The sequence below is a fragment of the Terrapene carolina genome, unplaced genomic scaffold, assembly GCF_002925995.2.
Source record: "Terrapene carolina triunguis isolate 2854851 unplaced genomic scaffold, T_m_triunguis-2.0 Scaffold93, whole genome shotgun sequence".
Lineage (NCBI taxonomy): Eukaryota > Metazoa > Chordata > Testudines > Emydidae > Terrapene > Terrapene triunguis.
In genome coordinates, this window is record NW_020664444.1 from 12,967,496 (window position 1) to 12,984,144 (window position 16,649).

Here is a 16,649-nt window from a genome sequence, read left to right on the forward strand (position 1 = left end):
AAACAGAAGATTTTCCTACTGAGTACAATTACATGGAAGTCTCCAGATTGCAAACTAATATAGCTAAATTGTACTCAAAACAAAGATTTCTGGTTATTTCTAGAACCCACAAAGGAAAAGCATTTTAAGATTAGAATATTACATTTATTCATTAACTGTTGTGGGGGACTTCAATACATACAGGCATTTTTGAGGTAACAATTTACAGTTACATTATCTACAAAGAGGAAGGTTGTGGCCAGAAGAAAATTGAAGCGCCAATATACGTCATTTCTCAGCTCCCGTGTGATTACTGAGAAGGCTAGATAATTAGAAACATATGCTGTTTCTGTTGCTTAGTAACCATTTTTTACTACAACCACAGTTCAATACATAAACTGGAAGACCTAGCTAAACCAGCCATTGTCAAATTTAGCACATAATATTAGACTAAAGTTACAGTACAATTTCTTCCAATTCAAATCAGAAACAAGCACTGGACAGCATCGTAAAGTCCAGCCCTGTTTTCCCTGTTTCTTCTCAGAAAGATGAAGAGTGGAAGGAAGGAAGTTTTTTGGGGGGGGGGGGGGGGGGGGGGAAGAGAAATAATCCTGGCTGGAAAACTAGTCTCTCGTTTTTTCTTTTTGGGGAAATTTAAAGTGTCAGTAACTTGAAACCTCTAGAGTAACTGAAGTCTAGTTTATTTACACACAAATTTGTACAGTAAGCTACATTTCCACAGATTAAACTGAAATAAGATGTTGGCGTTGTGAAATTGGTTAACAATGTCAATTATTGTATATTTGGGATATAGACTGATAGCACCTTGTATTTAGTAGATTCCTACATTTTTTTATTTAAAAAAGGTCTTTACAAGGATATCTGCATTTCAGCTACCCTCACGCTCCAAGAAAGGAGGAAGTAAAGAGCATGTCTTCACTAGCAACATGAAAGCTCTGCCACGGCACCAGTGCTGGGAGAGAGCGCTCACAGCGCTATAAAATAACCCACCTACACAAGGGGAATAGCTACCAGCACTGGGAGCACAGCTACCAACGTTGGTTCCCTGTCTACACTGGCACTTTCCAGCACTGAAACTTGCAGCGCTTCGAGGGGTGGGGGGTTTCCACACCCCTGAGCAAGAAAGTTGCAGCACTGTAAAGTGCCAGTGTATACAAGCCCAAAGACTGAATTTCCTTTTGAGCATCAAAGCCATTCCTAGATCAGAGGAACTGCTACAGCAGATAGGAGCTCCCTTCTCTCATCCCTCCCCAGACCTACTGCATACAGCTTCTATGGTACATCCCATCCATGTAACAAACAAACACATAGACCCAGAGTAATCTAACCTGGATCTCTACTGAGACACAAAGTATCACTTGGAGCACCAGCCTAGCAATAGCCAGATCAACCAGGTTCTTGTCCACAGTAAGTCATTTTGAGGAAAAAGCTCTCCCTTGAAGGACCCAAAGAGGTATTACACCAATACTACTAATAGAGCCCCTTTCTTATAGGTAGAGCAGGACCAACATCTTCAACAACAATGCTGCTCTTTTTCTGCCCAGTCTGGCACCCCTTATTCCAGACTAAATGGGATTTTTGCATGAGCAAGGAGTAGAGGATCAGACCTTTGTTCAGAAAGGATTACCATCTGAGCAGTCAGAGACTGAAGCCTTATTTATACTTAAACATTTTGCCAACAGAGCTATGTCAGAAGTGTGGTATAATGGCAAGAGTTCTTTTGCTGGTATAAGCTGCACCTCCACTAGAAAGGGTTGCTGGAATAGCAAATCTTTTTTTAGTGTAGTCAAGGCCTTAGTAATATGGATTTTTCTCTCTCTGTTCAAGAGTCACTAAATTGCTCCAAACTAATCCTTCATGACCAATAAATGCACATTCTAGATAACCAGTCTAAACTTTCTGGTGGAAGCAATATAAGTGAATGCTTTATCTATACTCCCTTTCCAGTTACTACCTTTCCACTCATCACTCCAATCTACTCTTGATGTTAAAGTGACAAAGCTGCATCTTAGGCCTGGTCTACACTACGACTTTAATTCGGATTTAGCTGCGTTAATCCGAATTAATCCTTAACCCGTCCACACAACGGAGCCAGTTACTTCGAATTAAAGGGTGCTTAAAATCGATTTCTGTACTCCACCCCGACGAGCGGAGTAGCACCAAAATCGATTTTGTAAATTCGAATTAGGGGTAGTGTGGCCGCACACCACCGAATTAATGTGGTTAAAATTAATGGGGTAGTGTGGCCGCACACCACCGAATTAATGTGGTTAAAAACCGAATTAATGTGCTTAGTGTGGCCGCGCACAATCGAATTTATACAATCTGTTTCCCAAATTCGAATTATCTAAATTCGAATTAATCTCGTAGTGTAGACGTAGTCTAAGTTAGAAAGTAGAAATCATTCTACAGTTCTTGCAATCAGGCAGGCATGTCTCCCTTTTTAGGCAGCTCGATGTATACAGATTTACACGAGTCTTTTCTCTTCTCTCTCTACCTTCAATTTCTCATACAACTGATAACTTTTAAGAAGTGATTAATTGCAGGTTCACTAGCCCCAGAGTACTATAAATAAATAGGCATGTTACTTCATGATGCACACAACTACTCTGTAGTTTGTTTGATCACAATTTATATAAAACCTCTTTTTAAAATCTGCATTTAGTGTACTGTTGCCAGGAAAACAGGTTAGCGTCCCAAATGCAACTGTGTCTAGGCTTGAAACAAAAACCTATTAATTACAAAAGCATAAAAGAAGTGTCTGTCAAAAGGTGGTGTAGTGTGAATCACATAATCCAAATATTGGACTAGCCACACAGGTGCCTAGTCTCCATAATCTTTATTTCTGCTATCCACTGGAAATTTCATTGTATTTAAAAATCTACAACTTCACTAACCTATGAACACACATACAATAACTTCCTGCTTCTCTGTTGTGACTGAACACGTTTCACACATGCTTATTTGTTCATGATAAAAGTCACATGTTGTAACTTACTTATCTTTTTAACTAAACTTGTTATCTAGGATTTTTCTTTATGATGCTTTCAGTATGAGACTCCAGCTGAGCTTCAGAAATGACAATACCGTGTTTCCCCGAAAATAAGACAGTGTCTTATATTAATTTTTGCTCCCAAAGATGCTCCCCTAGATTTTCAGGGGAGGTCTTATTTTTCCTGGAGCTTCGGGGCCTTATATTCCGGGGTGGCCTTATTATCGGGGAGGTCTTATTTTCGGGGGATGCCTTATATTACAGCAAGAGGCAAAACTGGAAGTAGGTCTTATTTTCGGGGGATGTCTTACTTTCGGGGAAACAGGGTAGTAGAAGAACATTAAATCCATAGAGAACATCTTTCTAGTGAGCATCTTTGCTATGTTGAGGCAGTACATTTTGGTTGGCATATCAGTCTCACTGTGCAGCAATAATATGTTAAACATTGTATTCAAAGGTAATGTGTCCTCTGCCAAAACTGTAGTTAGAATTTAGACAAACATGGCAATAAGTATGTTGCTATCAATGTTCTTTAAGCAAGGAAGCTTCTACCAAAAAAAAAAAAAAAAAAAAAAAAAAAAAAAAAAAAAAAAAAAAAAAATCGAACCTCAAAATAGCTTTCACATCACAGGCTGGCACAAATATTCAAATGTGTAGTAGCAATGTATTACTTACCCCAAAAATGGTCAACTTCTGTTTGCTCCTGAATCAAAGATTCATCCAATACAGTAGATACTACAGATGTATCACTGGCATGGCTATTGAAACTACTTTGGCTAAAAATAGAAGAGCTGGATACATTTTTTCTTGGAGTATTTTTCATAGTGACAGACTGCTTGCTCATACTTTTGCGCTGCTTTGCTGTTCTAAAGAAAAGGCAAACATGAAGAGAAGCCATAACACAAAAGAACATACTCAAAAGGTAGTTATCGATGGTTTGTGTCAAACTGGGAGGGTGTATCAGTGGGACCCAGCAAGGGTCAGTCCTGGGACTGGTGCTACTCAATATTTTCATTAATGACTTGCATAATGGAATGGAAAGTATGCTTATAAAATTTCAGATGACACTGAGTTGGGAGGGGTTGCAAGCACTTTGAAGGACAGAATTAGAATTCAAAATGACCTTGACAACTTGGAGAATTGGTCTGAATTCAACAAGATGACATTCAGTAAATACAAGTGCAAAGTACTACACTTGGGAACGAAAAATCACAGGCACAACTACAAAAACGGGGAACAACTTGGCTAGGCGATAGTATTGTTGAAAAGGATATGAGAGTTATAGTGTACCACACAATTCAATGAGTCAACAATGTGATACAGTTGTGAAAAAGACTAATATTCTGGGGTGTCTTAAACAGGGGTGTCTTATGTAAGAGACGGGAAGCAATTGTCCTCATCTACTCAGTACTGGCGAGGCCTCAGCTGGAGTACTGTGTCCAGTTGCAGGCACCACACTTTAGTAAAGATGTGGAAAAATTGGAGAGAGTGTAGAGAAGAGCAATCAAAATAATAAAAGGTTTTTAAAAAAAGTGACCTATGGGGAAAGGTTAAAAAAACTGGGCATGTTTAGTCTTCTTGAGAGAAGATGACCGAGGAGGGACCTGATAAGTCTTCAAATATGTTAAGGGCTATTGGAAAGAGCCCAATGATCAATTGTTGTCCACATCCAGTGGAGGCAGGACAAAAAGTAACGGGCTTAATCTGCAGCAAGGTCGATTCAGGTTAGGTATTAGGAAAAACTTTCTAACTAGAAGGGTAATTAAGCTCTGCAATAGGTTTCCAAGGGAGGTTGTGGAATCCCCCTTGTGAGATTTTTAAGAATGGTTTGGACCAGGGATCCCTCGGCCCGCGCTGCTCCCTGCAGCCCCCATTGGCCTGGAGTGGCAAACCGCGGCCAGTGGGAGCTGCGATCGGCCGAACCTGTGGACGCGGCAGGTAAACAAACCGGCCTGGCCCGCCAGGGGGCTTACCCTGGCAGGCTGCGTGCCAAAGGTTGCCGATCCCTGGTTTGGACAAACACCTGTCAGGGATGGTATAGGTTTAGTTGGTCCTGCCTCAGTGCAGGGGGCTGGACTTGACCTTTCAAGGTCCCTTCTAGACCTAAATTTCTATGATTCTATAAGTAAGCTCTAAGCTCCGCATTTAGTGTGTAAGAGTTTAATTTTTGTATGATTAATTTTAGTCTGATTTAAGTATTTCATATTGATGGGGATACAAACTGCACTGAAAAGGCTTTTTAGGTCAACTAGTTTCACTGGTAACCAAAGCTACATACAAGATGAACATATGGTTTGTCTCTCCTTGCTCTCAGCATATATGCAACTGCAAACATTTCAGGCATTTTACTCTAGACTACATATTGAATATTAATTGTATACTTAAAGTTTTGTATAGCAGAGTTTGGCATGTCTAGGGGGTTAGACTATATGACCCTTGCGCTCCCTTCTAACCCTATGATTCATATACCCAAATGCTATATGTTAGAATATCAGATGAGTAACTATCAACAGTGTACAGTTTCATTTAAGGGCTGTAGTGAGTTCTTATGAAGAACAGTCAGCTTTGTATGTTTTGTCATCTGAATTTTCATGATTTAGGTCGCAATCCTGGAAAGATTGATTTACCTGTGACTTGCAGTGTGTAAAGTTGTCTCATTGACTTCAGTGGGATGAACCTTAACCAGGTGAGTGAGCAGTCCCATTGATGTCAAGGGGACCACTTACAATGCAGACAGTTGAACAAGTTTTAGAGAGTTAGGATCATAAATTTGCTTATATTACAGTCACTCTCATTTAAGATGTATTTAATTTCACAGTCAAAATTGTGTCCTAAAATGTTTAACAGAACAAAAAAATGTTTGTTTCACTGGCAAAAAAATTAAAAGGCAAGTATTCTGAAGACTAGATTAAAAAAAAAAAAAAAAGGTAAGGCCACTAGCACTATTGAGTTGGTGCACAGCACACTGGCCACAGAGTTCTCATCTCAGCCAAATGCAACAAAGCTGAAATTTAGTCATTCTACTGCTGAAAATTATGTTTAATACCGAGGAGGAGAGGAAACCATCTTTTTCCTTTCAGCTGTTTTTTCTGTCTAAGATTAAGACAAAATTCCCTTTGCACAAGACTAAGAAACATGCAATCTAAGCTCTTTAGTTATAGTTTATTTCAATTTTTACTACAGTAAGAAATCGAAGAGTCTCTTTTGCATTGCCACATTCCAACATTAAGTCTGAGTTCTGGATCAGCCACGAATTATTTGTCTGAAACATGATTAAATGGGCAAACCTATACTCTGCCAATAGGTAACTTTCATTAAATTATTTTTTATATATATATATATATATATATAAATAAATAAAAGTCTGCTTACCTGGATGATTGATCTGACAAAGACATGTTTCCAATATAGGAATTGCTATGAATGTTGTCATTTTGGGCATCATCTGTTGCATTATATCCTGCAGTGACCAAGCGTAAACTGCGTCTTGACATTCTTGGAGAATCAAACACTGGATCCAATTTGTGTTCAGTCTCAAAATCCAGAGCAGTTGAAGAATAACTTGAACTAAAATAAAAATAAAGCTGTACACTAACAGTTTTTAAGATACATTTCAATGTATCAGAACTTCCCCCCCTAAAGAAAGTCTATAGTTCTTATAGATTCAACTTATCCCCACTATGGTCCTGATTCTGCCCAGAGACCCCCCCCCAGCAGTTGCCAGCATCCACACAGAACCCTACTGACTTCAGCAAAGGTCAGTGTGGGTGTAGGGGTCTACGTAAGCAGTTCTCACTGCAGGATCAGAGCCTAGGAAACACTGTTAAACATCCAACAAAAGTTACTAGCAAAGTAATTGCATACTTCTGTACGTACGATTTAGATAAGCAGATTCACATATATCAACAAGCAAATAAAAACAGCACTTTACAGAGAACCCCTCTGTAATGGTATCAAAATAATTATTCATAGGATGTGCGAGTAAGTCCAAAATTTTCTAAATAGTTACTGGGAAAGAATTCTCTGAACTAAAGCTGAAGCAAGTATTCTATTCCAAGTGGGCTGATTTGTGTCATGCTTTACGTTCAAGCCAAAAGGTGATTTTTCTACCCTGACTGTTAAAATTCATCATGAAATTTGAGTTAAGACACAGTGGAAAAATATTTACACATTCCAATTCTAAGCCAAGGTTGCAAACATTTTGGCCCAGCTCAAATAATTGCTGATATCTAAACAGTTGTATGCTAGGCAAGTTTATAATTCTAAACTATTTGTAAGAAATGAGGACTTAGGGTGAACATTTGTATAGGCACATATATCCAGAGATGCACCAGTTTCACCAAACTGTTTTTTAAACCAATTTAGTTAACAGGTGCAAAAGGCTGTGGACAGTTCTTAGTTGGTTTAAAATGGTGCAAGTTTACATGCAGAGAGGCTCTGAATTGTTTCCTCAAAACTATACTCTTAGCATTGAAGCAGACTGAAATAATTCACAAACAGAATTCTATATTTGACAATTCTCTTACACAAACAGACACAAACAGAGATAACTATAACTAGGAGAAGCATGCTCTAGGCAGTTTTGAGTCTCGAGACTAGCTGGGAAAAAAGTGAGTAACAGTATACCCTACTCTAAACCAGGAGACAGATTTGGTGCAAAGCACTAAGATTTGTATTTATACAAGAAGGAAATTTTCGTTATTCAGACTCTTAAACAGAATAGATAGCTAGAAAATGTTTTGGAGTAAGAAACCAGGCTCTAATGCCACTAGATGTTGGAGAAACTGTGATTGTATGCATGTAATACAGATGTCCTGCAGTTAAAATTTTCTGGGTATCTGTTCATTCCAAGATCAAACTGTTACAGAGGAACGTCCCACTGAAATCTAATCTCTGCTGGGCCACTGGCCAGGTACAAAGTTGATTCCAGAAAAAGAGAACAGTGGCAAATTACCTCAGGCCTGGTGTATACTTAAAACTTCAGTCCACCAAGCTACATCAGTAAGGGGTGTGAAAAATTCACACCCCTGAGAGATGTGGTTAAGCCAACCTAAGCCGTGATGTAGACACCAGCATGTCAACGGCCTCTCCCCTTCTGTTGCTGTGTCTACACTACATTGCATAGTCTATTTCTGAGCAGTTCAATGAGATATACCAGAAATGGTCAATTTCTCTGCAACTGCTCAGAACACTGCAGGTAGCAAAAAGCATGAGACTACTTACACCTATTGTTCTACCTATACTCTTGTAACCAAATGGTTTGCTCAGTTTATTAACAGTGTCTTATCCAGATGCCACTGCACATAATACAATAAATAAATACAAATTTACATTGACAACTCAAAAAAAAAAAAAGTTAAACACACAAGTTACAAGATACAAGATTAACTCTTTCCTAATGTCAGTAAACACCTTTAAAATCACCCTAAAATATACAAAAATAAGAAAAAAATTAGGAGTACATTATTTCATTTACGTCAGAAGTAGCCCCTCTTTCATACACATTTTTCTTATTTTTATGGCTGACCAGGCAAATGCCTTTCAAGAGACAATACAACCTTCATCTACTGCAGTCACTTTTCTGTACAAACAAATCAAGGGTAGAATCTGTAATGATTCTGGACATCTGAATCCAGGTGTAAAACAGAAGCCCGAGCTCATCTCAAGAGAACACATCACACAGTTTGTTTGCACACACTTATATTGCACCAGATACTTAGATCAGACACCCAACATCAAATTTCCCCTCTGAATGTCATTATAGCAGGGCAGAGGATGCTTGTGAGAGATAAGATTTGGGCCCCAGTGTTTAGTTTACATTCTTCCTTGTCAAAATTTGTGATACTTATAGGACTTTCAAGAGTAGTTAAAGTTAGTTGAACATAAGCTACACAAAGACATCTAAAGAGGGAAGAAAAGTTACCTAGGAAACAAACTATTTCCTGTTACTCATTCCTTCATCATGGAAGATTAGAAAGATCTCAATAGTTTATTATTAATTTGAGGACTTCCCTGAACAAATGTTTCTTGCGATTTGATTTGCTATTTGCACTTGCCACTATGCATCTGTTTTTACTCATCTTCAGCCAGTGATACTACAGATACCTAATTCACATGAAGAACACAAAAGTACACAGAACAAATGACAGCTGTAACTAGCTTTAGTTTGTTTTCATTAGCAAACACTTGTACTTATTTCAGATCTTAGTATCATGGGATTGTTTTGTACTGATTCAATTTTAAGGTCTGAATTCACACTAAGTAAATAATTTAAAACTTCATGGAGTCATTAAAAGCAAACAAACACACACTTGCACTTTGGCTCTACTCTAGTATTAAGAGAGCTACTACACTTCTTAAACAAACCAAAGTCATCTTGGACTTCAGTGACACAAATGGACAATACCTCGAAGTCTAGTCTCCCATTTCCAGATACAACTTCCATATTTTGGACCAGGGATTGTTTTTCTTGTTAGGGAGACCACTGAAAGCTTTCCTTACATATGATAGAACAATTTATGGTGTTCAAGTTATTTTTCACAGAATGTATATCATTGCTTGAAAAATCTGCTAGATATCTACTGCCTAAAGAAATAAATCTACTAGCAAGAAGCAACTATGAATGCTGGATTATACTTGGGTGTGATGGAATTCAAAGAAGACATTGCAGCCTCTTGCCCCTATGTATGCTTTCTCAGTTGCTCATAGATTTCCCCACTATTATATAGGTAGTCTTACTTTTTCTTCTGTTACCTTTGCACTTCCCCCACTCCTCCCACCCTTTATGATTGTTTTTAATCTATTTAAAAAGATTCCAGGAATGCCAGTGTCATTCTGAAGGCTATTATGTCTGTACAGTCAGTGTGAAGAGATGGAAGCAGCAGCAAGCAGGGTCAAAAGCTCTTTCTGTTCAGGATATCACCAGGCTGAATCATTACTGGGTGGGTTTTGAGGTCTGTTACCATTCAATTTTTAAGTTCTCAGCCTCCCCCCCCCCCCATTATGAATTACACCCTGTGACAATATGGGCTTTCATCTATTAGTGGTGGCATAAAATTACTAATCTCAATGGAGTTAACTACCAAGTTACACGGATTTAAGCAGAATCAGAAATTGGTCTACTGAATTTACCATAAATTTAGCTTTGTGTACAGGGCAGTGCAAGTGAGCCATTTTTCAAGTGTTCTTTGGGATAGTTTCTTATTTTATAGAAGTTGCAATAAAGTAGGTAAAGCAGCTCCAGTCCACAAACAATAAATTGGAGAACAACTCCAGTGGATACAAGAGAGCTAAGGACTAACCGTATACTTCTGAGTTTCCAAGCAAGTAGATTACCAGCATATCACTGCTCACCTGTGTCTTTCTTCTGGTTAGGACATGCATCAGCATGGATAAACACCTGTAGTGACAAGTTTGCCCTAGAACAGTTACTCCCTTGCCCTATTCCAGACAACATAAGCAGACTATTCTCAATCAATGTACTGCTTCTAATTATTTATATTTTTAGGTTTGTGTTAATTTACTGAAGTATGGATTGAATGTATTTGGATTAATCTTTTAGCTCAGTGAGTACAAGATTCTTGTCTACAGGTTAGACATGCATGTATTTTATTTATTCTCAAGACCCAGTGAACATGTACTTTAAACCAAAACCTTTCACTACCATTTGTACCATTTTCCATATGGAGGGTGAAACGCACCTGAACTGTCAGAACCACAAATCCTTTGAGAAACAAACGGGGCTAAATTTGGAGGTCAGTCTAATTAAAGTCTGTAAATTACACATTAACAAGGGGGTGAGAATCTGAGGTTCAATTTACATGCTGGGAAGGCTGAAAGGTGTAAGACACGTCAGTCTAAATGTTCCTGTGATTGTGGCCCAAGATATAGAATGCTAATTAGTACATCACCATTTTCTCAGTACAGGTGCCAACATTTAGGATTACATAGTAATTCCTGTTAGTATTAATGGGGGCTCCCATTAATAAATCATAACTGAGGCTATTGACAGATTTGTAGTATTTGGATTTTCCCTACTTTTTACTGAACATTACTGTCTGTTTTCAACTTGCACAGAATATACAAATCAACTCCTCTGCCTCAGTTTTCCCCAGGAGTGAAATGAGTATGCTATAAAAGCTATCTTTCTGGGGTAGTTCAGTGTTTGTAAAGCCCCTTGAGACCATTAAACGGGGGAAGGGAGAGGAGGGAGAGGCATAAAAAAAAAAAGGCAACATGAATACAAATACCTTGTAAAATAAACTAAAGCTAAAAATTAACACTCATAAGGAAGCAGTTTTGCACACCCTCCCTTCTGTAGGGTTTTCCAAGTATCACTTAATCCAAGGATGGCAGACTTGTGCGAAGAAATCTTTATATACTATAAAAACACCTCAGCATGCAAAGACTGAGATGGTGAAGTCCTGCTCAATCAACGTGCCTTGAAGTGGCTAATAGGCTTTGAAGTTTATACTCAGGACCTTGAATGCAGAACTCAGTATGCCAACTTCCTCTCCTATTTTAATGTTTCAAGTGTTGCCAAAGTTTCAGATGGTATTTTATTATAAATTACAATTAGAGCATTTGCAGATACTTTCCTGCGATAGGCTCTGAAATAAGATTCTGTATTACGAAAGTTGCTATATCTTAAACCAAAGCTGCCTGATGCCTCCAAGAATAGATTAATTGCCAAACTTCAGCTTATCAGCTTTTATCCCTCCCTCAGCCAGTTGTTTACCTACAATATGTAACGTGACTGAAAGCAGCCAAGTGGGATGCTGTGCAGCCACAGCAAGTTTCACTTGCCCCCTTATCCCCTCCAAAGACAGAGCTAATCTCATCCTCACAAGATCTTCACCTATATAGAAAAAGCAAAATGCCCAATTTACCTTTAGCATCTCATTCCCCTCTCATATTCAAAGTTGCCCTCCCATTCCTTTCATCAGGGCCTGATCAATCTTGTGGTCCTTCCTCAAGCAAGACTCCCCATCTATTTCACTGAGAGTCTTGCTGAAGTAAACACTGTAAATCAGGACCTGTCATGGGGTGGAGGAGGGAAAGGTCATCAAACACCTCCAAGAGGTAAACAGGGTCATGACTAAAAGTTTATCAAGCCACTGAGTTTTTCTTTAGAAGAAAAAATTAAAATTACTGCCTCTCTGCCAAGACACTTGGGCCTGCACAACATAAACTTAAAACCAGTCTCAGTTTCCTGGAATAAACACCAAGAGCTACTTATTCCCCCTCATCCCAGTTACAATTCTATTTTCAAAAGAAGCTGGCTATATGGAGAGGATACAAAGGTATAAAAAGACTTTTGGTTTAAGGTGATTATTAAGAATAGAATGTTTCATGTTCTCTGTGTGTGTATATATATCTTCCTACTGTATTTTCCAATACATGCATCTGATGAAGTAGGCTGTAGCCCACGAAAGCTTATGCTCAAATAAATTTGTTAGTCTCTAAGGTGCCACAAGTACTCCTGTTCTTTTTGCGGATACAGACTAACACGGCTGCTACTCTGAAACCGGTATTAAGAACACAGTATCTCAAATCAGGAGGAAAAAGAAATGAGATTCTAATTTCATGCATGTATTTTTCAATATAACTAGAAAATGTATACGATTACAGAATTGTTTTAAAGTAAATTCTTTCAACAATAAGTCTGCCAGCTCTTCATTCATCATGTGAATTTCCCAGTACCCGTCCCTAACAGCAAGTTTTAAAATCCCCATCCCACCCCCTGAAAGTGATAATCCTGCTGTTTATAATGCAAGTGTAAAGATATCCTCCACTAACTTTCATTAAGTAAAAATATTTCTTGATAGGAAAAAAAAAGATATGTAACTTTACTACAGGTTTAAGACTGATATGTCCTTCCATCCCCTTTACATATCCTTCAGATACTTTCCTGAATTTAGAAAGCAGATCTGCTTAAACTCAATCTTGAATGTTTATCTAAAAGGTGGGTTTTTGATTAGGAAGATTCAAGTTTCTCCTTTCAGTTGGATAATATGGAGCAGAAACTATACTATCAAAGTAACTTTGCTAATGTGAAGTGATTTAGCTAATGAAAAATGGACTATAGAGTGGTCAGTTTAATATCCCTACCAACAACTAGCTCACCAAATTCAGAGAGTTATAGCTACAGTAATAGTCTTGCCAAAATTTAATGAACAGTTTACTTTGGGTGGAATTTCACACTCAGTCATCTACTGGAGTCAGCAACAACTGCATATTATAACTAACGGGAGAATTTGGCCTTAAGTATTTGTTCTGTGAGTGACATGCTTATCCTAATACGGTTTACAAATAAGTTATTCTGATTAACTACAATGAAGCCATACAAACAGAGATCCATGTATGAATTTTTTAAAGACATTATAAACAAGACAACAATGGTATCTAGGTGCAGGGTTAGGCCAGTGTATTCATAGAAATAATGAGTCATTATCTTAGTCACCATCCTGTTGGTCCAGAACTTACAATTTTCCAAATTAATGTGTACATTTATCTCCAGAGAGGAAACAAGATTAGACATTGGTATCTATAACATACCCTTTAAAAATATATATATCTACGGTGTATTTAAAAAGTAATTACTTACCATGACAGCCAAGGCTTCTAGGATTAACAGCATTTTGGAGTGTTTATAATTTATCCATAAGAAATAAAAATTCTCACCTGAGTGCATATGTATAGCCAGTGTTCTCTGGCACACATTGGGGTGGGGTGTACGTGTGTAGACGTGAAAAATCCATGGTGATTGTTTCAAATCATACTGCAAAAAGGTGAAAATAAAGTGATGCAATGGTTTAAAAGTATTTAAATTCAAGGTAAGACAGCCCTTGCTTTGTTCAGCCTGTGTTATGGAATGTTGCAAATACTGCAGTAGAAAAAAAAATTTCTGGCATCAAAGAACTGCATTCCAACATACAAAGTTGACTTTTTAAAAACAAAACAAAAACAAAAAAAACACCACTTTGCTGCTGTTGCTAGATATCCTTATCAAAGCTGCATGAACCTAATCTGTTTCCTCTTGAGGACAGTTTTCCTTCTGAGTAGACCTAGATAGTCTATTTTTTGGTATTTACTGAGTTCTGTGGAATGCCATCATAAAATATGTCAAGCTGCTATCACTCTAATTATACCACACCACTTTCCAAGTGATTGACCAATCCCATATTATGTTAACTATTAAAAAAAAAAAAAAGAAGATTTTACAATACCTGAAGTAATACCTTTAAAATATCCTCAGTAGCTCAACGACCAGCCCTCCAATTACACACTATTTCCTAAGTGCTTTTATTAGATGCTTTGCCACCTAATCCTATTGTAAGTTACATATTTTATATACAGGAAAATGGTTTTCTTTAAAAGTCTTTTGAATATCATTCACTAAACAGTGGAGAGTACTTCTGAGTTCACTTTCTAAAAAACAAAACCAAAAAAAACGAATAAAACGAGGGGCAGTTCAGTATTTTGTAATTGGTGCTAAACTAATCTCCTGAGTAAAAACACTCATGTACACACCCAGGCAGACGAGCCAACAGCAATCTGAGTCACACAGCTAGTGTTAGGCACATTTTCCTGAGCTTCTTTCAGTTCAGGTTTCTGAAGGGACTACTTTTAAAGATCTGATTCAAGTCTGTATGTGTCTTGAAGTAAGAAGGGAAATAATGTTTTAATTCATGCTAAATAACAAAACACTAGTAAATAAGGCATCCAGGAAGATTTGATGTTACAACACAAGGAGATCTGTAGAGCAGCACAAATAACTATGGGCATGGGGGAAGAAAGATGATGCAAGCCATGCTTTATAAGGATAAAACCTGATGCAAAAAAAAAAAAAAAAAAAAAAAAAAAAAAGTTGAATTAGCAACAGGATTAAAGATCATTCTTATTAGAAAGACTCCCTAGCAAGACAGAATAGATTCTATTTTTGAATTATGTTGGGCAATTGTTACAGCAATGGTGCTGTTCATGTCAATATAGTTAAGTCTGCCAAAATTTCCATTACAATGCCCTATTTCTGAGAGTTGCCAAACTTGCCATAATTTATCTGTGGACACAAAAAAAAAAATGAATATAAGTTATAAAGTTATTCTCTTGCTTAAAATTATTGTCATAAGATACACTTTTGCTCTCCTTCAAGCACTACAGTTCAGTAAGTTGACTAGATACATTATTTCAGGCTCATGAATACATTAGAGAATAACCAGAATAAAAGAACAGAATCAAGCACTGAGCACATTTTAACTCTTAGACCCAAAATTTCAGACAGGTCTCCCCTTTTGCAGGTGCAATTTGTGCCTGCAAATAAATGGGGACACATTAGTAGTTGGATAACTACCTATTTGTTCCAACAAACAATTGTAGGTGCAAAGACACAGGCACAATTTTTGCAAGAATTAAAGAGGAGACTAGGCTTTTGAAATACAGTCCTGGAAGTTGCAATAGTGGTGGTAACAGATACCAGAAGCCATCACAGCCACGTATACACCGCAGTTCCAACTCTGCAGCTCAACCAGCAGTTGCACTGGCAGGAATTTTTTTTGCTAGAATTCCTTGATGTAGATATGGTCTCTAGTCCCTAGAGCAAACATCTCCCTACAGATTGTCCCAGCAGTCCAAATCAGCTGCCACACTTCTATGGTAATCTGTATTGGCCTTTGGAGACCAAAGATAGAGCATTTTCAGAGAAGAGGTCTCCTCAAAACCTGTTAGATCTCCTGATCCAGAGCACATCTGTTTTCTCAAGCTTTTTACCTGACTGGGTTGGTTTTTGTTTGTTTTTTTTAAATAGGAACATTTTTTGACTGAGCACTACTGGCTTTTTAATGAGATAGCCCATATGTTTTTGGCTAGGATAGCCACCATATAGAATGTAATTGTTTTGTTTTCAGTAAAAGGTGGCCAGAGGCTATGCAATGGGTGGATTTAAAAAACACAGTTTTTTGAATTAAAAAAAATTAAATAATCAGATTTTTTTATTTTATTTAAATGATGTTTCTCTTTTAAAAAAAATAAACCTCTTTAAAATGGAATCTGAATTTAATACAAAATATATTAAAGCCTAAATTTATTATCTCTTAAAATGTTTAAATAAAAATAAATAAATATACTGAATCCATGAGCATCTATCAATAAATCTGAGTTAAAGTGTTGTGCTACTGGGTGCAAGAGACTGGCAAACTCATCCCAGGCATTAGGACCCAGTCTCTGACTCCAGGAGACACCATCACGTATCTCATCAGAATCATCCATGAGCCACCTGGATGGCCTCTTACTCCTGTTTTGTTTCTGACTGCCTGAGCTCTGACTGGCTCAGTTCTCAAGCTATGAATATTTATGACTCCACCCTGCAAGAAAAAATTATTCTCCAGCTCCTGGAGAAACACTGATCTGCCCTCTAAACTACCTGCCCTTGCTTCTGGATGGTTTATGGGCACTTCAAGTAAATGCCTTGCTCTGTGTACACAGACAGAGATACAAACAAACTAATCCATTAGTTTCTCAACTGCCTCTCTCTATCCCTAAATACAAAAAAAAAAAAAAAAAAAAAACCACACTACAGGTGCAAAAGGCCTGTGGGTTACATGAGCAGAAGTCTTGGACTGTTAGTTCTCTTGTTTTTCTTTTGTTATGTAACAAGGGA

General features: G+C 37.7%; 1 protein-coding gene across 7 annotated transcripts in view; it reads right to left on the minus strand.

Moving 5' to 3' along the window:
* SUN1 (Sad1 and UNC84 domain containing 1) overlaps positions 1–16,649 on the minus strand; it is a 60,072-nt gene that overhangs the window by 31,856 nt on the left and 11,567 nt on the right. For 6 of the 7 annotated variants that reach the window (XM_024219527.3, XM_024219535.2, XM_024219542.1 and 3 more), the window contains exons 2-4: positions 13,676–13,772; positions 6,365–6,559; positions 3,668–3,858 (exon numbers count right to left, since the gene is read on the minus strand). In XM_024219527.3, coding sequence (XP_024075295.1) covers positions 3,668–3,858; positions 6,365–6,559; positions 13,676–13,752 — 463 coding nt within the window. In that variant the 5' untranslated portion in view covers positions 13,753–13,772. The remainder of the gene's footprint in view (positions 1–3,667; positions 3,859–6,364; positions 6,560–13,675; positions 13,773–16,649) is intronic. The other variant, XM_024219559.1, reaches the window with a different exon arrangement.